Below are 24035 nucleotides of genomic sequence, written 5' to 3'. Positions count from 1 at the left end.
ATCTCGTCTCATTGATTGGAATCCAGGCTAGCTGACGACTGACTCCAAATGAGCTTTTGGAGAAGTCATTAGACTAGGGGTTCACATTATGTATTCAATATAGACAAGAACAATAGAGTAATTTGTGTGGTATTAGTTTAAGCACACTACGTTTGTCTATTGTTGTGACTTAGATGAAGATCAGATCAAATTTGATTACCAATTTATGCATAAATCCAGGTAATTCCAAAGGGGTCACATACTTTTTCTTGCCACTGTACATAGCGTTTTGCAAAAAAAAACATGATTATTTGTCTCTCTGAAATGAAACCATCAAGTGATAGATTTCAAACAAATACATGTCTGTTATTGAACAACCCCATGCCATTATTACATAGTGAAAAAAAACAGCACTCTCTCTCATAAATTCTTTAAACAATAAAAGCTTAAATTACCAACGTTTCTGGAAATGGATATACAGTGGGGCAAAAAAGTATTTAGTCAGCCACCAATTGTACAAGTTCTCCCACTTAAAAAGATGAGAGAGGCCTGTCATTTTCATCATAGGTACACTTCAACTATGACAGATAAAATGAGAAAAACTATCTGGAAAATCACATTGTATTTGCAAATTATGGTGGAAAATAAGTATTTGGTCACCTACACACAAGCAAGATTTCTGGCTCAGACCTGTCACAGACATGTAACTTCTTCTTTAAGAGGCTCCTCTGTTCTCCACTCGTTACCTGTATTAATGGCACCTGTTTGAACTTGTTATCGGTATAAAAGACACCTGTCCACAACCTCAAACAGCCAAGACCAAAGAGCTGTCAAAGGACACCAGAAACAAAATTGTAGACCTGCACCAGGTTGGGAACACTGAATCTGCAATAGGTAAGCAGCTTGGTTTGAAGAAATCAACTGTGGGAACAATTATTAGGAAATGGAAGACATACAAGACCACTGATAATCTCCCTCGATCTGGGGCTCCACGCAAGATCTCACCACGTGGGGTCAAAATGAATGGGGCTATGTATCGTGAGATTTTGAATTAAAACCTCCTTCCATCTGCAAGGGCATTGAAGATGAAACGTGTCTTTCAGCATGACAATGATCCCAAACACCGCCCGGGCAACGAAGGAGTGGCTTCGTAAGAAGCATTTCAAGGTCCTGGAGTGGCCTAGCTAGTCTCCAGATCTCAACCCCATAGAAAATCTTTGGAGGGAGTTGAAAGTCCGTGTTGCCCAGCAACAGCCCCAAAACATCACTGCTCTAGAGGATATCTGCATGGAGGAATGGGCCAAAATACCAGCAACAGTGTGTGAAAACCTTGTGAAGACTTACAGAAAACGCTTGACCTCTGTCATTGCCAACAAAGGGTATTAACAAAGTATTGAGATAAACTTTTGTTATTGACCAAATACTTATTTTCCACCATAATTTGCAAATAAATTCATTAAAAATCATACAATGTGATTTTCTGGATTTTGTTTTCTCTTTTGGCGGTCATAGTTGAAGTGTACCTATGATGACAATTACAGGCCTCTCTCATCTTTTTAAGTGGGAGAACTTGCACAATTGGTGGCTGACTAAATAATTTTTTATGAGGCTGAAAGAATGTAGCATTTTTAAAGCTAATTTACTGTAATTCTATAAAAGGATATCCGTGGTTTATCATATGTGCATATGCTATCTGGGGAGGGGTGGGTTGCGACCTCAAGGGTAGAGAGGAGAGGGAGATGAAGACTCAGAAACACAGAATGATGGATCTATTCATCAATAAAGCCCAAACAATAGAAATAGGGATCTTGTGAGGTGAGAAAATAAATCGAAGAGCAAAACATATGCCTATATATACATTTTAAATCCCTGGAAAAGATAACCTGGGAAAAAAGCCTGTCAAAAATGTATTTGATTTGATTTTGATATCCACGGACCTTGACTGGTGATTTAGCCCAGGTTAAGCCCTGCTTAGAGTGTATCTGTGAGAGTTTGTTCTAAACAACTTCTATAACTCTTAACATCTGTAGCCGCCCAACATTATACAACCCATAAATGAAAGGCACAAGACACTTTCAAATGACCTCCACAATGTGGATAATAAAACATTTAATGTGTCCGCTGTTTGTCTGAGACTAATAATAAAAACTAATGGACTCAAGTTTTCATTTTCTCCTCTCTGGTGCTCTTTCTCATCTTTTTATTTGTTGTGTTTGTGTATGTACAGTTGAAGTCGGAAGTTTACATACACTTCGGTTGGAGTCATTAAAACTCGTTTATCAACCACTCAACAACAAATGATAGTTTTGGCAAGTCAGTTAGGACATCTACTTTGTCCATGACACAAGTAATTTCTCCAACAATTGTTTACACTTATATTTCACTCTATCACAATTCCAGTAGGTCAGAAGTTTACATACACTAAGTTGAATGTGCCTTTAAACAGCTTGTCAACCTGTCAGGAGGAATGGGCCAAAAGTTACCCATCTTATTGTGGGAAGCTTGCGGAAGGCTACCCGAAACTTTTGACCCAAGTTAAACAATTGAAAGGCAATGTTACCAAATACTAATTCAGTGTATGTAAACTTCTGACCCACTGGGAATGTGATGAAAGAAATAAAAGCTGAAATGAATCATTCTCTCTACTATTATTCAGACATTTCACATTCTTAAAATAAAGTGGTAAAGTAAAGTGATCCTAACTGACCTAAGACAGGGAATTTCTGCTAGGATTAAATGTCAGGAATTGTGAAAAACTGAGTTTAAATGTATTTGGCTAAGGTGTATGTAAACTTCCGACTTCAACTGTAAGTATTCAGACCCTTTGCTATGAGGCTCGAAATTGAGCTCAGGTGCATCCTGTTTCCATTGATCATCCTTGAGATGTTTCTGGTAAATTCAACTGATTATACATGATTTGGAAAGGCACACACCTGTTTATATAAGGTCCAACATTTGACAGTGCATTTCAGAGCAAAAACCAAGCCATGAGGTCAAAGAAGGTCAAACCTCCGAGACCGGATTATGTTGAAGGAACAGATCTGGGGAAGGGTATCAAAATATTTATACAGCATTGAAGGTCCCTGCGAACACAGTGGCCTCCAGCATTCTTAAATGTAAGAAGATTGAAATCATCAAGACTCTTCCTAGTACTGGCCGCCTGTCCAAACTGAGCAATCGGGGGAGAAGGATCTTGGTCAGGGAGGTGACCAAGAACCCGATGGTCACTCTGACAGAGCTAAAGAGTTACTCTGTGGAGATGACAGAACCTTCCAGAAGGACAACCATCTCTGCAGCACTCCACCAATCAGGCCTTTATGGTAGAGTGGCCAGACAGAAGCCACTCTTAAGTAAAAGGCACATGACAGCCCACTTATAGTTTGCCAAAGGCACCTAAAGACTATCAGACCATGAGAAACAAAATTCTCTGGTCTGATGAAACAAAGATTGAACTCTTTGATTCAGAGTCATGCCAAGCATCATGTCTGGAGGAACGTGGGAAAGATGAACAGAGCAAAGTATAGAGAGATCCTTGATGAAACCTGCTCCAGAGCGCTCAGGACCTCAGGCTGGGGCAAAGGTTCACCTTCCAACAGGACAACGATCCTAAGTACACAGCCAAGACAGTGCAGGAGTGGCTTCGGGACAAGTATCTGAATGTCCTTGAGAGGCCCAGCCAGAGCCCGGACTTGAAACAGATCGAGTATCGCTGGAGAGAACTGAAAATAGCTACGCAGCAACGCTTCTCACATAAGAGGATCTGCAGAGAAGAATGGGAGAAACTCCCCAGATACTGTGGTGGAAATTACAACGTCATGTAATTCACATTACTTTATATTAGAATGTATTGTTATAGTAGTACTTTCACACCCTGTCTGTTCTTCTGAGAGGAGCCTCTGAGGCTTAACTCCAACAGTTGATTTACGATGTCTTGGTGATAAAACCCAAAGACTGCTTTCCATTCCATGATTAGTGTATGTGTGAAATGTTGGCCTGTCTGCCAGTGCCAGGCAAACCTTCCCTCCAGTTTTTTTCTCCCACATCGCAGATGAACACTGGACTTCAAAATTTGAGAAAAGGACCTAGTGTCCTATGTTACATTAGTATTTCTGTATAAACAATTGAATCCTACAGACGAAGAACCATATATGTGACATTTAAAAAAAAGAAGAGATATACATGAAAAATCATTATTGGACACCCTTTTTCTATAGTGAACCGGTTTCACAAACTTTCCACGCGCTAATTAACAATCATTTTAAATTTAAAGATAGGCTCTCGTGGAATAACCGTTTACGTGCACCACTCAGAATGGACGGACAAGCGCACAACCTTTCTGTTGCTGATGACAATCGCAGAAATGTGGGAAAGAAACGTAAAACAAAACTAAAAGAATGGAAAGACAGGCAAAGGAAGATCTTACGGGATGTGGGAAAACCCTATACAAATCGTAAGGGTCAAGAAAAAACTGGGAAAAGCTGTCCAAAAGAGGTATGTGGAAGAACCGTATATCAAACAATCAAGCTAGCTAGCTATAGAGTACAGTAACTAACATGTATGTTGTGGGTTGTCTCATTTGTAACTATAGAGAAAACATATTAGCTAAAGTTCGTTGGCTACTAACTCATACATTATCGTTACAAATGTTATTGCTAGATTATAGAAGAAACATAGCTAGCTACTTTTTCTCCATCCACCAGATGATTCGACATGGCTACAGTAGCTAGTTGCACTGTATCCTGCAGGGAAGAGCGTGTTCCACGACGTGCAGAAATGATTGTGGAAAATTGACTGATGAGCGCAAGCTGCATCTGTTCAACAGTTTCTACACTGTCCCATACGAGAAACAACAAGCGTTGATTCTCTCTGGCTTAGAACAGGTTAGAAATAAGACAAAACGCCTATTATTATAAAAGCTATATTGAACACTTGCATAGTTTAACTTTGACAGTAATGATACGTACATTAACGTTAACTCTAAAAGTGTAGTGTTACACAATGGTGCAATCCAAACTCATTCTGTGTATAGATTGGGAGTGTGTGAAAGATGGAGGTCCTGATCAAGCAATATCCTGAATGTGCTACAGTATATTAAATTCTGAATTCATCATTGTCAATTTTTATTGCAGCATGAGGTGAAACGGAGACGTAAACCTGAAGATACAAACGACGGAAACAAACCTTCAAATACCATGTACAGCAAGCAGGCCAGAGATTGAATGTGTGCATAATAATTGTTTTGTAGTTATATGGTATGTTCACATTGAGGGCTTCATTTTAAATGAGACTAAGATTTCATGACTCAACTTTTAAGAAAAGTCATCAGTGCTAAAGTTGATAGACCACCTTTAAATGAACCTCCATACAAATGAATTAACGACATATTGCATTTAAGTTATTTACATGAAGGGCATCCGTACTTGAAAGTACTTAAAACATCATATCAGGTGTTAAAAAAGGACATCTTACAAGAATCATGCAAAATGTCACATATACTCTTCTTCCACATTCTAAAAATTAAAACAACAATAAAAAAAGTATTTTTTGAAATAACCCAAAAATATAAATTGTTGTTGGAAGATATGGGTATGGTGAATTATTTGTCAACCATAAAACACCTAATGTGGTACACACATTAATAATGTAAAAATAACTGATTATCTTAAAATGGAAAAATTGTCACATATATGGTTCTTTATCTGTAGGATTCAATTAGTAAATGACCTAGAGACGTAGATTTGTCACCCTGTAAATCTTGCTGTCTGTTGCTATGAGAGCACAATGTACCCGTGTATAATTTTACACATCTGTTTTTAGTCACGGAGACTCAGGAGGACTATAAAGAGTTGTAGCTGCTTATTTGGGCTTTTGACAATCACCATTGGGTGACCAATAATGCTCCATAATTGCAATAATTATTTATAAAGTTTGATGGATTTGAGAAAATCTAAAAGTCTTTCTTTTGATTATAATAATTCCATGACATTACAGGTGTGCGAAGCTTGTAGCGTCATACCAAGAAGACTAGAGGCTGTAATCGTTGCCAAAGGTCGTTCAACAAAGTACTGAGTAAACCTGTTTTGTTTTGTTATTATGGGGTATTGTGTTTAGATTGATGAGGGATTTAAAAAAATCAATTTTAGAATATGGCTGCAATGTAACAACATTTTGAAAAAGCCAAAGGGTCTGAATACTTTACGAATGCGCTGTAGAACCCTCTGAGGAAAGGGTTCTACCGGGAAACAAAAGGGTTATACCTGGGTCCAAAACGGGTTCCTCAAAGGGTTCTGCTATAGGGACAGCTGAAGAAACATTTCAGGTTCTAGATAACACCTTTTTTCTAAGAGTGTATAATGAAACAAGTTCACTCAGAGAATGGGCCCCAGTAGAGGTGTTAATGGGAGAGTTTAGTATTAGCACAATGACTGGCTTGCAAAACTACCTTTAACTTCCTTCATACTTAGACACAGATACATAAAAATTGTAACCACGAGTTCATCTGACTCTGGGGAAGTAGATAAAGTCAGATGAACTCATGATTACAATTGTTATGTATCTGCGTCCAAGTATGAAGGAAGTTAAAGGTAGTTTCGCATGCCAATGTAAACTAGTGTTAGTACAATGACTACAGACTTCCAGTCATTGTGCTAACGCTAGATAGCAATTGCTCTAATGCTAGTCAGCCACTTACTTCATACTGTACGCAGATACATAAAAATGGTATCCACAAGTTCATCTGACTCATTGTCAAAATCACAAACTATCCTTTTAAATTCAAATAAGCATTGGCAATAAAGATAATTTGAAAAAGGTATGACTCATCACACTGGAGTGTGTTGATCTAACCTTGTGCAGAACGCTGATTAAAATTGGCAAGTGAACACCAGGTCTTTAATGAGCAATAATTGAATTTGATTTAATCAGGTGCTTCTGATATTCAAGGCTATGAGCATATGCTCTGCAAGCATTACCATACCTAAATCAAAACACAGAGAAAGCTGATCCTCCCCTCCCTCTCCTCTATCTGTCTATTCCCATCCCGGTCATCTCTCCCTCTTCCATTTTGCTGGCATAGTGAATGTCCTTAATCACATCTGTGGGGGTTCATTAGCAGACTCTCTGTCTAGATACAATATTTGGACTCTTATCCTAATTTTCTCCAACCTCGAAAACATGCATCTGCATCAGAGGCACTCATTATTCACAGAGAGGGCTCGTGTGAACCCCACTGATACACAATCAATTTCACACGCTGATGGTATTCAATGCAGGCAGGATAAAGTGGGGAGATATTTCCATTTTTTACTAAAGCAGATGGGTTTTTTAGGCACCTGAGATACAGACAACAGGGAGCAGAATGGATCTGCTGTTTGTTTACCGTACATGGCACACACACACTTGGGATCAATCTACACAACACAACCTTTATCCCCAAGGCTTCACCATCACGGCTGAGTATATGAAATCACAGGGTGTCAAAAACAATATACCAGATAATACAATTGTCCCCCTCCATATACAGTATCTGATGTACCTGTGCTCAGGTGCATTGTGGGTACTCAGGAGCTGTGGAAATTATCAGATGAGGGAAAGAGAGGTTATATATTGAAAGGCAGCAGCTTCACTCAACGTCCTCTGGCCTGGCATCAATTCCAGGGTTATGGCAAGTGGGAGGGTAGAAATGTTGGGAGAAATGGAACTGAATCCATTTTTGTGTCTATTTGTGTCTCTCAGTTTGCTATGAGGTGCCACAGTCAGAAAACCATAAGGAAGGAAGATCTGAACACATCTGCTTTCCTTCCCTCCCCTTCCCCCTGTACTCTTTGAACTTTGGTGTTTTCTGGAACAGCAGTTCGCTGCAAGAGTTACTCTGCTTTTTATCTAATGCAAATGTCAATCAAGACCAAGGGGAAAATGCAGTCGCACATGACTGAAAGGAGCCCAAACTACCTCTGAAAAAACTACCTCACCATCTGATAGAGAATGCAGGTCAAACAAGGACATTTTGGGGCTTAAAGGGGCAATTTCCAGCTGAAACAATAATGGCCACCCCACCTCTTTTTTTGTTAAAAGCTGAGGGATGGATCTGAATGAATGTAACCACTCTCAAATTAATATACAGAGATATGGACTGACCATCCATGATATCAACCTTTTGTTTAAACCATGGTCTGAGGCTATACAGTGTTTGTTTATGAACAATGGAGAAAAAAAGCTGTTTGTAAACTAACTCTAACACTTGATTCCGCCCCTCCCCCTTACTAGCTCTGACCTCGCTGATAGCTACCTTATTGAGGAAAATGTGATATGTGGTTGTCCCACCTAGCTACAGTATCTTAATTAAAACCTCTTGAAGCAAGGGAGCAGTATTTTGATGTTTGGATAAAAAACGTTCCCAAAGTAAAATGTCTATTTTTCAGGCCCAGGAGCTAGAATTGGCAGATTAGGATAGAAAACACTCTAAAGTTTCCAAAACTGTCAAAATATTGTCTGTGAGAAAAACAGAACTGATATTGCAGGCGAAAACATGAGGAAAATCCAACCAGGAAGTGCTGTTTTTCTGAAACTACTCTGTTCCATTGCAAGCCTATCCTCCATTTAAAGGGATATCAACCAGATTCCTTTCCCTATGGCTTCCACAGGGTGTGAACAGTCTTTAGACATAGTTTCAGGCTTTTATTTTGAAAAATTAGCGAAAATGATCACATTGCGTCAGTGGATAGCTAGGTGTCCCCAGATTTGTTCATGCGCGCAACACAGGAACAAGACCTTTTCTTTCTCTCTTGTATTGAAAAGGCTACTGTCCGGTTGAAATATTATCGATTATTTATTGTAAAAACAACCTGAGGGTTGATTATAAAAAAAATGTTTGACATGTCTCTACAAACTTTATGGATACTATTTAGAATTTTCGTCTGCCCGTCGTGACCTGCACGAGCCTGTGGATTACTCAAGAAAATGCACCAACCAAATGGAAGATTTTGGATATAAAAATAATCTTTATCGAACCAAACAAACATTTATTGTGTAACTGGGAGTCTCGTGAGTGCAAACATCCGAAGATCATCAAAGGTAAGCAATTAATTCTATTGCTTTTCTGACTTTCGTGACCAATCTACTTTGCTGCTAGCTGTTTGTAATGTTTTGTCTACTGAGAGCTATCCTCACATACGCTTGGTTTGCTTTTGCTGTAAAGCTTTTTTGAAAGCTTTTTTGAAATCTGACATGCCAGGTGGATTAACAACAAGCTAAGCTGTGTTTTGGTATATCGCACTTGTGATTTCATGAAAATTAAATATTTTTAGTAATTTAATTTGAATTTGGCGCTCTGCAATTCAGCGGATGTTGACGAAAATGATCCCGCTAAAGGGATCGGTGCGCCAAGAGGTTTTAAGATGAATGCACTAACTGTAAGTCGCTTTGGACAAGAGCATCTGCTAAATGACTAAAATAGATTTCGGGTTCTGACGGGGTACGACAGTTGAACGAAGCTCATGAGGCATTTATAAGTTATATTCTTCAAGAATAAATGCTTAAAAAGTCAAAAAATGGATGCAGCAACTGCAAATTGCCACTTTAACCTCTTTCAGCTAGGGGGCACTATTTTATGTTTGGAAAAATAACGTTGCCAATGTAAACGGCCTGTTTCTCAGGCCCATATGCTAGAATATGCATATAATTGACAGATTAGGATAAAAACTCTCTAAAGTTTCAAAATCTTGTCTGTGAGTATAACAGAACTGATATTGCAGGTGAAACCTGAGGAAAATCAAACCAGGAAGTGGCTTGTATTTTGAAAGCTCCATGTTCCAAAGCCTGCCTTCGCTCAATTCAAAGGGATATCAACCAGATTCCTTTCCCTATCGCTTCCTCAAGGTGTCAACAGTCTTTAGACATAGTTTCAGGCTTTTATTTTGAAGAATGAGCGAGAAAGATAACATCGCATCAGGTTTCGCATGAGTTTTGCTTGCGCAACAGAGCTTGGACAGCCATCGTCTCTCCCTCTCCTACTGAAAAAGACAGTGCCGGTTGATCGATTATCGATTATATATTTTAAAACAACCTGAGGATGGATTATAAAATGTTTGACATGTTTCTGTAGACATTACGGATACTATTTGGAATTTTCGTCTGGTTCTCGTGACCGCTCGAGCCTGTGGATTTCTGAACATAACGCGCCAAACAAACGGAGGTATTTTGGATATAAACATAATCTTTATGGAACAATAGGAACATTTATTGTCTAACTGGGATTCTCGTGAGTGAAAACATCTGAAGATCATCAAAGGTAAGCGTTTAATTTAATTGATTTTCTGATTTTCGTGACCAAGCCACTTTGATGCTAGGTGTTCATAATGTTTTGTCTAGTGATCGATAAACTTACAGAAACGCTTGGATTGCTTTCGCTGTAAAGCATGTTTTCAAAATCTGACACGACAGATGGATTAACAAAATGCTAAGCTGTGTTTTGCTATATTGCACTTGTGATTTCATGAATATAAATATTTTTGTAAAATTATTTGAATGTGGCGCTCTGCAATTCAGTGGTTGTTGATGACAATTATCCCACTAACGGGATAGGTAGCGTCAAGAAGTTAAGAGGCTGCCCACAGTGAAAAACCTTATAGGACCTCCTCAGGGCATAGGATATGTCTTGGAAATAAACCTTCACAATGCACCAACTATTTGACCAACTATTAAACTAAAGGCTTCAAATGACTAGCTCTGGGAAATTGATATTCGCAGCCCTTTCATCATGGACACAAACTCCTCAACACCACCACCATTCCAGTTCCCCACATCAGTCGAACATGAGCAATTAGAACTCTAAGTAGTAGTAGGCCTAGTTATTTTGTCTAAGCCCAAAACACCAGACTACTGCCAGACTACTGCTATTCCTCAGTGCAACTGATCAATCACTAACAAATGGCATGATGAGGCAATCTAATAGGCATTGATCTAAATTATTAGCCTGTCCCCAGATTTGTTTATGCTTTTGCGAATCTCATTGTCAAAGTCAGGACTGACAGTTCCATAAGGAGTTTCATAGTCATTTCAGATAACACCCTTATTCCACCAGGGAGAAGCAAACATCCCCAGCTGTGTGCAAGGCATCTCAGTCTCAATAATATTGACAGGGGCTTTGCATGGATCTCAGCTCTCGTTTCCAACCTGCACTTCCGCACAGTGACAGCTGGGATTGCCTTTCTCCATTGCCACAACGGCGAGGAAAGGCTTAACGTCCCCTTGTTACTAACTAGATGGAGGCCCTTACAGTCGGTTGCAAAAATAAATTGAATTCCTGCCCAACAGATAGAATAAATAAATGTGGTAGTGTGTTCAAGCCCTGTGTCTCTCTGGGAAGACCAAACCTGGCCTGGCTGACACAATTAGGGATATATTTGTATTAGAATACAGGGAGATGGGGGGGAGAGAGAGGGGGGGGATGTAGAGGAAGAGAGAGAAAGCGATAGAGAGAGAAAAAGTAACAGAAATAGAGAGTAAAACAGAAGCTACCTACGCAACCAGAAGTGATCTTCAAAACAAAACATTAGCCTGCAAAAATCTTGTATTGAAAAAATGTGGGCTACAGAAAGAAACAAAATAGTACAATTTGAAGCCATATGGCATTAGGTATTACAAGCAATAGAAATGTCCAAAGGATGAACAAAAATGGATTTGTTTTTATTTTGAGAAACAATATGGGTATGAATATGGTGTATGATGTCATCAAGGTTTGTTGAAATCAAGCATTTCGCTACACTCGCATTAACATCTGCTAACCATGTGTATGTGACAAATAAAATTTGATTTGATTTGAAATGCATGTAAGTCTGTGTTGGTGTCTTTGTCTTTACTCATCTTTTTTCTTAATGTTGAAGGTTGGGCAGTCCCAGCAGACCTCATCTCTAGTTTAATGTATCTGTATTTGTGAATTGTTAAGTTGCCTATTGTCTTTGTATACAGTATACGTTTGTATTGTTTAAAACCCAAATATATATGTATATTTTTTAAAACTGAATTGCAAAAAAAAAATACAATTGCAGTACTTAACTCAAATCAAAGGGGTAATTTGAAAGAAAATCCAGTGCTATAATTACCATAATCAACATAGACCACTGAACTCCAAATAGCCATGTGTAAGTGTATATTCTCCAGTGAGTGCCTTGGGGTTTTGTTATGCAGATTTATTTTTATATAACAGCACTGACTAATTTAGTGTTTAGATGAACACAAATGTTTTGATAGCATGTTGCCCAAAGCAAGACGCTATTGTATGTTTCTGTTAGGGAGTACCCTCAGGTAAACAAACAACGTCATTGTTTACTAAGAGTATTAAACAGTGATTTGATAAACTGAATTAATAGTTTGGGAGGCAGGTTTTAGCTACTTTGAGACTTTGTAGGGAAAGGGAGTTGATTCACGATTTATGATTCTATGGAAAATCGTTGAGCAGAGGATCAAGATTCATCTGAACATAAAAAAATTATGCATTCTGAGACAAACTGCATCTGGAATAACATCAATTTCTCCCCGTTAATACAATGATTGATGATTAGTCTCAATTCTGTGTAAACTCAAATTGAATTAAACATGCATCGATCCAATGTTTCATGTGAGACTTGTCATTCTTTGTTGATGATTTTATTTACATTTTACCTCAAAGCATGCCAAAAGAAAATACATTCTCAGAATTCTTCCCTTTCAGATGCACTGCAGTGTTTTATCACTGATAGCCTCTCACTCTGCTGAGGCTTTTGCCTGGAGATTATTGAATGATATGCCCTTACCCCTGCAGTTAGACGAGGCATCATTAACAACGTAGAGAGATGAAACTGAAACGGTATTATTATTTCCAAAAAGCTCTCACAGACTCAAATCAGAATTAGATGTTAATCCATGTTTCTCAAAAGTCCAATTTCGAAATTGTTCAAAACTTCAAATTTCGAAGTGTTTAAGGTTAAGTTTACGCATTAACTCCACATTTTTAAGGTAAGGGTTAAGTTTAGGCATTAACTCCAAATGGTTAAGGTAAGGGTTAAGGTTTGGCATATGCTTAAAATAAAAAAATATATATACTGTATATATTTTCGCGCTGGATTCAAACATACACTTTTTTGCCCATCCACCATCCCAGTCCACAATGCCCTCACAAATCCGAAAACTAAAAGGCTCCTTAACAGCTTCTACACCCAAGCCATAAGACTGCTAAACAAATGATTTGCATTGACCCCCTTTTTATGCTGCTGCTACTCGCTGTTAATTATCTATGCATAGTAACTTTATCCCTACTTACATGTAAATACAGTACCTCAATGCCTCAAATACCTCGACTAACCTGTACCCCCACACATTGACTCGGTACCGGTACCCCCTGTATATGGCCTAGTTTGTAAGTCGCTCTGGATAAGAGCGTCTGCTAAATGACTTAAATGTAATGTAAATGTAGTTATTGTTATTTTATTGTGTTACTTTTTTAAAACTTTTGTTTATTACTAAATATTTTCTAAACTCTTATTTCTCTTAAAACTGCATTGTTGGTTAACAGCTTGGGATGTTACTTGAAGGTAACGTCGCTGTCTGTTGCCCCTAGTGGACAGTTTCCACATCATCCTCAGACATGGATCGACATCTAATACTGACTTGTATCTTAATATTTTTTTATTTACTTAACCAAGATTTTACAAGGCAAGTCAGTTAAGAACAAATTCTTACTTACAACAATGGCTTACCGGGGAACAGTGGGTTAGATGCCTTGTTCAGGGGCAGAACAACTGATTTTTACCTTGTCAGCTCAGGGATTCGATCCAGCAACCTTTTGGTTACTGGCCCAATGCTCTAACCACTGGGTGATCTGCTGCCCCAAAATCATGGGTGACCTGGCTGATTATTTCATAGTTCTGACATTTTACCGGAAACCATGACTATATACCTGATTGTTGTGGTGACAGGTAGCCTAGTGGTTAGAGCATTGGACTAGTATCCGAAAGGTTGGAAGATTGAATCCCTGAGCGGACAAGGTAAAATAAAATCTGTTTTTCTGCCCCTAACAAAGGCAGTTAACCCACTGTTCCTAAGCAATCATTGAAAATAAGAATTTGTTCTTAAACTTATTTGAATAGTTAAATAAATGGAAAATAAAAATGTTGAGAGTGCTTTCATTTCTAAGGCTTATAACAACCAACCATGTTCTGCTATGTTCCCAACAATCACATCAGCCCTCTCTCACTTATTGTGTCATATAAATCATATTTCTAATCACTGCCCAGTATAATCCACAACACCGTCAAAAGAGCTGCATTTCTGTTTGATGCAAAGGATGTTTTATACATTTAGGGCCAAGGGACATCCACCGCAAGCCAAATAGTAACTTTCTTTGATAACTATGCCTCATCCCATATGCCTCATAGAACTAGCAAAGACAATCCAGGTTCTTTGCGGAGGAACCTAACACCCATCTGGTGTGAAGAATTAATTTTTCCAGCCTTTTCTGTCCGCTTGTATCAATTTGTTCAAGGCCAAGCAGCCTGCAATGCAACCTCAGCCTCAAAAAGACTCCAGCAGTCCTTTCAGACTGTGTTGCCACGGCAACAGGCCACACACAAAGAACAACCACCACTTGATTGGTCTTGAAAATAAACTTAAAGTTGCAGTTCTCAGAATTGTTCTCAGAATTGTAGAGGACGGGGCCATACCTGAGGTAAGATTAGACCCAAGTCAAATAATTATAGAGTAGCACTCTCCTAAACAAAACATTTTAGTATTCATCACTTCATTCTCTACCAGAAAGTTGTTTGGCCCTCTTTGAAGACATGCATGTTATTAGATTGCTATGTTTTCATTTATAAAGCCATTTTACAAAAAGTCCCAATGTACCTAACATCTTTACTAAACTTTAGACATACGAGTTGCCACACCTGGTCTCTGTAAATTCCTTTGATCTCTACTGAGTTAGATCAATCAGCTTTTAGTTTTCTTGCATCTTATTTGTGGAAAAATCTTCAAAATGTTCTTACATTTGATGTTTTGGTGCCACTATGGCAATTCAGAAGGCTGATTGAGGAAATTATTACTGATGAATGTGTTCATTTTTTTATGACCATGTTGTTCTTTCTATTTGTATTTTGTATTAAAATTGATGTGTGTATTTTCTGTCATTTCTGTAATTCAGTGCTCATCTGTAAAAGAGACCTTGGTCTCAGTATGACCAAAATAATAGGTAAAAAAAAATACACTGCTCCCTTAGATTCTCTTCGATGTGATTTATGAAAAGTAAATGTTTTATTTTATTTTACAAATCCAGATCCTGTCACGTTTGCAGTGACCCCCTGGGCATGTGTGAAGACATTCACACATTGTGTCTGTCTTCCAGGTATGTTTTAATATGTGTTATTCAGTATGTTGTGCATGCTTGTTGGTTCTCCAGCAGAGCTCCCGATTACTCTCTCACTCTCAATGCAAAGCAACGCAGTCGTTCTGATTTGGAATTCTGGTTGAATGTAATTGAATTGTTTATAAAATGTAGAAATTGCCTTCAACTTTAATTGGATAGAATTTAATTGGATTTATATTGTACTAAAACTATACGATAATTTGTTTAAATGTGTATTGTGGATTATGTATTAATGTTAATATGTAAAGAACATTCTACAGTTTTAATTATATAATAAAAATATACAAATCTAAAGCTATTCCTATGCTGGCGATCCTGTCATGTTTGCAGTGACCCTTGTGCATGTATGAAAACATTCATACGTTGTGTCTGTCTTCCAGGAATAAATACTGTAAGACCCGAAAGCAAGTCCTGTGTCTGTCATCCATCTGACCAACCAAACAGAGTTACACATACTTTCACAGAATTCCATGGCTGACGCATTTACCACTACTCAGCATTAAAACATCAGGCCTTCAGTGCCCTGGTCCTTCCAGAGTGAGGCTACATAACAGAAGTCTTTGAACAGCCAGCCGACTGGAAGTCCTCAGATTATGATTTGGAAGGAGTTTGTTCGAGGACGCAATTAGAGAGGCTCAGTGTTTGAACAGGCTAAGTAGTCAAATAAGTAGGACGACTAAAACTACTTCACCAATTACCACCGTTCAAACGAGGACACTTGGTCTCGTGGTTTCTTGGCTCATTGGTTAGGATTATTAATTTATTAATTCCTCTACTCCATTGTACCTTGGGGTGGGTAACTTGTAAAGAACCTACTGCATTAATCACTCAGAAATGTCTTCACTGAACTGCACAATAGGTCTAGGACGTCAATCTTTTAATCACAAGTGTTGCACAAGATTACAGTCAATTTTACTAAGACCACCCTGTGGGGACAAACTTCTGTAAAACTGACACTTTAAATCCGACAGAAAATCAACTCTGTGCACCACAGCGGGTTAACTGGTAGAGTCACCATCAAACTAACTGCCTGACAGAATACTGTTACTATCTGTCAATAACAGTAGACTCTTTCAATCTTTCCTCTGTTAAAGATGCACTCTGTTAAGCATAACAAATTCAGAACATATTCATATTGCACATGAATTGCAAAATACGTACGATATCATACAAATTGCAAAATCATATCACACGAAATGGATGACATAGTACACGATTGGCTGAAATAGTACACAACAAACAGGGACCATTTTTTGGTCTGAGCACCATTTTCAAAACTACTGGCTGAATTTATACAAAAGTTTGAGAGTGCATCTTTAAGCCTCTTTCACACACACATACACAGTCGTCTTACCTGCAATGTTTGTGTGGGCCACTCAGCGTCTCGATGACAAAGCATTCTCCATCATTCAAGCAGTAGGCCAGGTCCTTCACATGACATTGCTTGAAATGCTCTGAGCGCATTTGAGGAATGGTGGGTGACGCTGCAGAGAAAAGATTGAAATTACAGAAAAGGGAGATGGAGAAAGAGAGAAAAAAGAAAGAGATAATGTTAGTTAGAAAATAACAAGGAACACATTTCATAAGTTCATATTCAAATCAAAACGATAAGACATACAGTGCCTTGCGAAAGTATTCGGCCCCCTTGAACTTTGCGACCTTTTGCCACATTTCAGGCTTCAAACATAAAGATATAAAACTGTATTTTTTTGTGAAGAATCAACAACAAGTGGGACACAATCATGAAGTGGAACGACATTTATTGGATATTTCAAACTTTTTTAACATATCAAAAACTGAAAAATTGGGCGTGCAAAATTATTCAGCCCCTTTACTTTCAGTGCATCAAACTCTCCAGAAGTTCAGTGAGGATCTCTGAATGATCCAATGTTGACCTAAATGACTAATGATGATAAATACAATCCACCTGTGTGTAATCAAGTCTCCGTATAAATGCACCTGCACTGTGATAGTCCCACTTGTTGTTGATTCTTCACAAAAAAATACAGTTTTATATCTTTATGTTTGAAGCCTGAAATGTGGCAAAAGGTCGCAAAGTTCAAGGGGGCAGAATACTTTCGCAAGGCACTGTATATTTGTTATGCCGATCTACGACTAAGTAGTAAGCAACATGTAAGACTCAAAAAGGTACTCTAAGAACTGAAAAAACCTCAATCAAATAAAACTCCCAACAAATTCCCCAGAAATGCACAGTAAGACCACACCCTGCACTGCTGCAGCAGGAGCAGCCATGTCAGTGTTTTCCTATTAGTCTCCTTTGCAGGTTTCATTACTGTAGAAGTGACTGTGGATGTGCTGTAATACACTGTATGTAAAGTTAATACAAAGCCCAGTGTTTGCTTAGCTCCTGGTACATCACTGAGAGAAGATGAATGAGGGATGCTGATAATCTGTCCTGCTCTGATTAATACTGGAAGGTCTGCAGTGTTCGGGAACTTGACTCCTCAAAATGATTAATAACACCAAGCCTGGTGTACACAGAGCCTACGGTGTAGTGAGAATATCAACTTTGCCTAACTGATGACAGTCCTATTAAAATGCTAGACCATGCCTCAATGGTCCTTCAATGGCTAATGTTAGCTAGCTAGCTATTGGCTGTGTACAAGGGGATTGTTTGAAAGGGAAACTCACATCGACTACTATGAGAGATGGTGCTCCCTTATTTCCTGTTATAAAATCACAAAAATGCCTTGCTAGCTGACTTACTTTCCGCTGTCGAAGCACTGTTTCCTGAAGCATTCTGCCCTGTTCTGAAAGAGCTCCATGGGTTTACCGTCATGCTGTGGATGTTTGGTCAGTTAATTTGTTCGTTTTGAGAGACTAATTACTAAGCACTTCCCTGCACAAAACACATTGTGGGCACTCCTCATTATTTCTCAAAGTTTGTATTAAACCAAGAGAGAGAAACTCATCGCTGTATTTGGTTTCATGACAATTGAGCTCAGTCAGAACTTGTCACTTTCTTCAGTCCATTTGATGACAGCAGTGAGTGATGGCGAGTGGGAATTACAAGCCAGTGGCTGACAGCACATCATCTGCTGCTGAACAACAGCATTGCAGCGTGTGGGTCGCATAGTAAAAAGATCTGTTAAACCATGAAACACACGGGCATCTTCCACCCACTCTCGCAGCTGCCAAACTGAGCAGAGTCACCGCTGCTTAGCAGAGAGCGCACTGAACAGAAAGTGCAGTTGCAGTAATTAATGCAATAATTCTAAATGTACCCTGACACGTCGCGAACCACCATTAACAGGTCTGTGACCCACCTCGACCCATTCTTTAATAAAGGCTGTTCTAGACCTGTTGTTTAGAAAGCATGTGACGGATCACATTTGATTATGTGGACCTCTGGTTGAGAGTCTCTCTGCATGCAGAGTGTATGCCATCCAGAGGAACTGGGGCTTATTTCACTGGGTGTTTTGTTACGGAGAGGGGAACATCTCTAGTAAGAGTGCCTCTCTATAGCTGCCACAAAAGGGAAGTGCTCTTCACCCCCTATTAAAATCTCTTTTTACGCCAGGGAATCCAAGTATAACACAACCAGAGCCAATGGAAAGGACTCTCAGGCAAGGCCCAGGGGACAGACGGTCACCATGATGTTGAAGCACCACCAAAGCATTGCTTTTAAAAGGACATGGATATGTATGCTGGCTGTCTTTATAAGCTTTCTTCAGTGTTAATGACAGCCCTTTCTGAATCGACCCTGTTTTACTCCTTCTCCCATAGAACAACAGCAGAATTTGACTTGACTGTATTTGTGACCCCTCGAAAACTCGTGCAAAATACAGGAACAGATGATTTGACCTCGGACCCTAATGTCTAATTACCACCATTGTTTGCTTCACTACTGCCTGCCTCAACTCAACTCCTTCACTCCTTTCCTTTATCAACCAGACCTGATGTGATGAGCTATAGCCTTTGGAGTTGTTTTGTTTCAAATACGTTGAGTGTTTAAGGCTGCCTGAAGTGCGATATGGGTGGGTTTTGCACTTTTGGGACAAATTCATTGGTTATATAGAGCCACACAATCACAATCAAGCGCAGTGAAAGTAATTGAAAGAAAACAAATACTATCTTAACCTAGGTCTGCTATCAACTGACAATGAATTGCCGGACTAAAGATATAAATTAGCTCCAGAGATTTGTAACTCCAGTGCATTTACATGGATTTATAAGTTGAAATTTTGGTTAAGAAACAAGTACAGAAACAGACTCAATGCTGAGCATGACCTCAGGGTTGCACTGTCAGAAACTGAGACCAGAACTGAGACTGTATGTGTGTGTGTGTGTGTGTGTGTGTGTGTGTGTGTGTGTGTGTGTGTGTGTGTGTGTGTGTGTGTGTGTGTGTGTGTGTGTGTGTGTGTGTTTTATGGTCTACATCTGTGTGATGTGATCAATCAGTTTATTCCAGTTCAGAATAAAAATATGTATTGCATTTTAACAGCAACAGTTCCAACCTAGACTTGTTTTCAACAATCATTTCTACAGTATGATTAAATTCTTATTTACAATGACGGACTACCAAAAGGCAAAAAGCCTCCTGCTGGGACAGGGGCTGGGATTAAAAATAAAAAATATAGGACAAAACACACATCACGACAAGAGAGGCAACTCAACATTACATAAACACTCAACACCATATGTTTGGGGAGTATCCAACATGCCTTTTGGCGAACACCAAACATGTTTGCTTATTTTTTTCTGTCCTCTCTGTCGTAAAGCCCAGCTCTGTGGAGTGTATGGCTTGAAGTGGTCCTATGGACAGATAATCCATTCACAGCTATGGAGCTTTGCAGCTCCTTCAGGGTTATCTTTGGTCTCTTTGGTGCCTCTCTGATTAATGCCCTCCTTGCCTGGTCCGTGAGTTTTGGTGGGCGGCCCTCTCTTGGCAGGTTGGTTGTGGTGCCCTATTCTTTCCATTTTTATAATGGATTTAATGGTGCTTCGTGGGATGTTCAAAGTTTTGTATATTATTTTATAACCCAACCCTGATCTGTGCTTCTCTACAACTTTGTTCCTGACCTGTTTGGAGAGCTGCTTGGTCTTCATAGTACCGCTTGTTTGGTGGTCCCTCTTGATTCGTGGTGTTGCAGACTCTGGGGCCTTTCGAAACAGGTGTATATATACTGAGATCATGTGACAGATCATGTGACACTTAGATTGCACACACCTCTTTTCCATATTTTATTTTTTAGAATATTTTGAAAAAAGTTATTTTTTTCATTTTACCAATTTGGACTATTTTGTGTATGTCCATTACATGAAATCCAGGTACTTTTGCAAGCCACTCTAAGTCTGTGTGATGTGATCAATCAGTTCAGAATTAAAATGATGTATTGTATTTTAACAGCAACAGTTCCAACCTAGACACATACGTAAGAGTGTTTTTAGTGGGGACAAATAAACATGAGTAGCTAATTATATGGGTAGTTCATTTAACTGTTATTTGTCTATGTTGCATTTCTTCATGGGCATACAGTAAAGGCAATGAAATGTACCGATATTTACGTATAGTCACATGTTTTCGTAAACTTGGGTCCCAGACAAACACTGCATTTCTAATTTGGGTCCCAGGCTGAAAAGGTTTAATAACCCCTGGACTAACAGTGAAATGTTTAAGGACTCTTCCCAATAATAATGAGAGAAATACAAATAGAGAAATAATAGAAAGTAAAACACGTAATAATAAAAGTACTAATAAATGCACATGAGTAACGATAACTTGGCTACATACACGGGGTTACCAGTACAGAGTCAATGTGCAGGGCTACAAGGTAATTGAGGTAGATATGTAACCTTTATTTAACTAGGCAGGTCAGTTAAGAACCAATTCTTATTTACAATGACAGCCTACCGGGCCAATTGTGCGCCGCCCAATCACGGCCAGATGTGATACAGCCTGGAGTCAAACCAGGTACTGTAATGAAACGTCTTGCACTGAGATGCAGTGCCTTAGACCGCTGTGCTACTCGGGAGCCTTAACTAGGAATAAACTAGGAATAAAGTGACAGATAATAAACAGTATTCTTAAGTATGGGTTCCTCTTGTCCAGGATGGAAAGGGCAGTGTGGAGCGCAATAGAGATTGCGTCATCTGTGGATCTGTTGAGGCGGTATGCGAATTGGAGTGGGTCCGGGGTGTCTGGGATGATGGTGTTGATTTGAGCCATAACCAGCCTTTCAAAGTATTTCATGAATACATATGTGAGTGCTATGGAGCGGTAGTCATTTAGACAGGCTACATTGGCGCACAGGGACTATGGTGGTCTGCTTGAAACATGTACAGTACCAGTCAAAAGTTTGGACACGCCTACTCATTCAAGGGTTTTTCTTTATTTATACAATTTGACCAAGACTGAGAGTGATGGAGTGCTGCATCAGATGACCTGGCCTCCACAATCACCCAACCACAACCCAATTGAGATGGTTTGGGATGATTTGGACCACAGAGTAAATGAAAAGCAGCCAACAAGTGCTCAGCATATGTGGGAACTCCTTCCAGACTGTTGTAAAAGTATTCCAAGTGAAGCTGGTTGAGAGAATGCCAAGAGTTTGCAAAGCTGTCATCAAGGCAAAGTGTGGCTACTTTGAAGAATCTCAAAATAAAAACTATTTTGATTTGTTTAACACTTTTTTGGTTACAACATGATTCGATGTTTGTTATTTCATAGTTTTGATCTATTCACTATTATTCTACAATGTAGAACATAGTAAAACTAAAGAAAACCCCTGGAATGAGTAGGTGTGTCCAAACCTTTGACTGGTAATACAGATATTACAGTTTGGGTCAGGGAGTGGTTGAAAAGGTCAGTGAAAACACACCAGCTGGTCAGCGCATGCTCTCAGTACACATCCTGGTAATCCGTCTGGCTCTGCGGAGAGCGTGATCACACAGTTGTCAGAAACAGATGGTGCTCTCATGCATGGTTCAGTGTTGCTTGCCTCAAAGCACTCATAGAAGACATTTAGCTAGTCTTGTAGGCTCACTTCAATAGGCAGATCGTAAGTGTCATTGTGGGGACGCCATCGTCAATGCACTTATTAATGAAGCCGGTAACTGATGTGATAAACTCCTCAATGCCATTAGAATAATCCCAGGACAGTCTGTGCTACCAAAACAGTCCTGTAGCTTAGCATCCGCTTCATCAGACCACTTCGGTATTTAGCGCTTCACTGGTACTTCCTGTTTGAATTTTTTCTTGTAAGCAGGAATCAGGAGGATAAAGTTACAATCAGATTTTCCAAGGAGAGCTTTGTATGCATTTCTGTGTGTGGAGTAACACTTGACATGCTGGTAGAAATGAGATAAGATGGATTTCAGTTTTCCTGCATTAAAGTCACCAGCCATTAGGAGCGTGGCTTCTGGATGAGCATTTTCTTGTTTGCTTATGGCCCTGTACAGCTCATTGAGTGGGGTCTTAGTGCCAGCATCAGTTTGTGGTGGTAAATTGACAGCTACAAAAAATATAAATGAAAACTTTCTTGGTAAAAGTATGGTAAATAGTATGGTCTACAGCTTATCATTCGGTATTCTAACACAGGCGAGCAGAACTTCGAGACATCCTTAATTTTAGAGATTGAGCACCAGCTGTTGTTAAAAGGATACTTTGGGCTTTTGGCAATGATGCCCTTTATCTACTTCCCCAGAGTCGGTTGAACTCATGGATACCATGTTTATGTTTTTGTGTCCAGTATGAAGGAAGTTAGAGGAAGTTTCACGAGCCAATGCTAACTACCATTAGCATAATGTCTAGAAGTGTATGGGTATCTTCATCCAAATCGAGGTTAGTGAATGCTGTTCAGATGTCCAGAAGCTATTTTACGTCATCTGAAACGATGGCGTAAACATTATATACAAAAATAGTTAAGAACGGTGCAAGAAAACACACAATATAGTGGTCAGGAGCCCGTAAAACAGCTGCTCTCCATTGCAGCACTATTCTATTGCTTAAGTAACCAACATCCATGAAGCACACTTGAGAGCCTCTACTGTTTTAATCAAAATAGACCTTTTAATTTTATACTTGGCTTGTTGGGTATTCAGCATCTCAAACTGCCAAGAATGATGGCAGTTCTGCAGTTTTTTTCTATCTTTGTAATGAATTATGGAGATGTCACGACTCTTTGTAAGAAAGTTGGGCATTCAAGGGCAGATGGTTTCATGAGACAGCTGCCTGTCAATCTTAGAGGAACCCAGGCAACATCTGGGAAATCTGAGGAGAGTCCCTCCCATCAGATCAATACACCACTACTAGGTCATGGATAACACAGATTTCCACTCTTGCTTCCTATTTGTTTTCCCCTTTAGCGAAAGGCCCAGCTCCTGCTCTAAAGTTACTCTACAGTATGTCACTGTGCTAATGATTGAGGCAGAGTGATGTCATGATGGCAGGATGGGAAGGACAATTTAGGACATTGTGCTTTCTAAGGTGAGAAATTGACCTTATGCTCTCTGTTGCATCCTTCAGTCTCGATTTCTGTTTTTTTTCTGGGAGTGTGTAAGTGTTGTGTGAGGATGTGTTGGAGGAGGTTAAGGGATGAGATCCTGTGGGCGCCATGGTAATAGTGTCCTTCAAAGTAACGTTCCCCCAGAGTGCATTGCTTGGCAAGCTGACTGATAGTGAAGGTCGCTGAGTATTGAT

The 24035-nt window shown here is 39.3% G+C and overlaps 1 protein-coding gene across 1 annotated transcript in view; it reads right to left on the bottom strand.

Moving 5' to 3' along the window:
- The window catches only part of LOC115113161 (pro-neuregulin-3, membrane-bound isoform), a 518264-nt gene that overhangs the window by 207540 nt on the left and 286689 nt on the right, over positions 1-24035 (bottom strand). The window contains exon 2 of the mRNA XM_029640470.2: positions 16728-16857. Within this exon, the coding sequence (XP_029496330.2) occupies positions 16728-16857 (130 nt within the window). The remainder of the gene's footprint in view (positions 1-16727; positions 16858-24035) is intronic.

The sequence above is a fragment of the Oncorhynchus nerka genome, linkage group LG28 (genome assembly GCF_034236695.1).
Source record: "Oncorhynchus nerka isolate Pitt River linkage group LG28, Oner_Uvic_2.0, whole genome shotgun sequence".
In the NCBI taxonomy this organism is placed as follows: domain Eukaryota; kingdom Metazoa; phylum Chordata; class Actinopteri; order Salmoniformes; family Salmonidae; genus Oncorhynchus; species Oncorhynchus nerka.
This window is presented reverse-complemented; position numbering and strand designations above follow the sequence as displayed.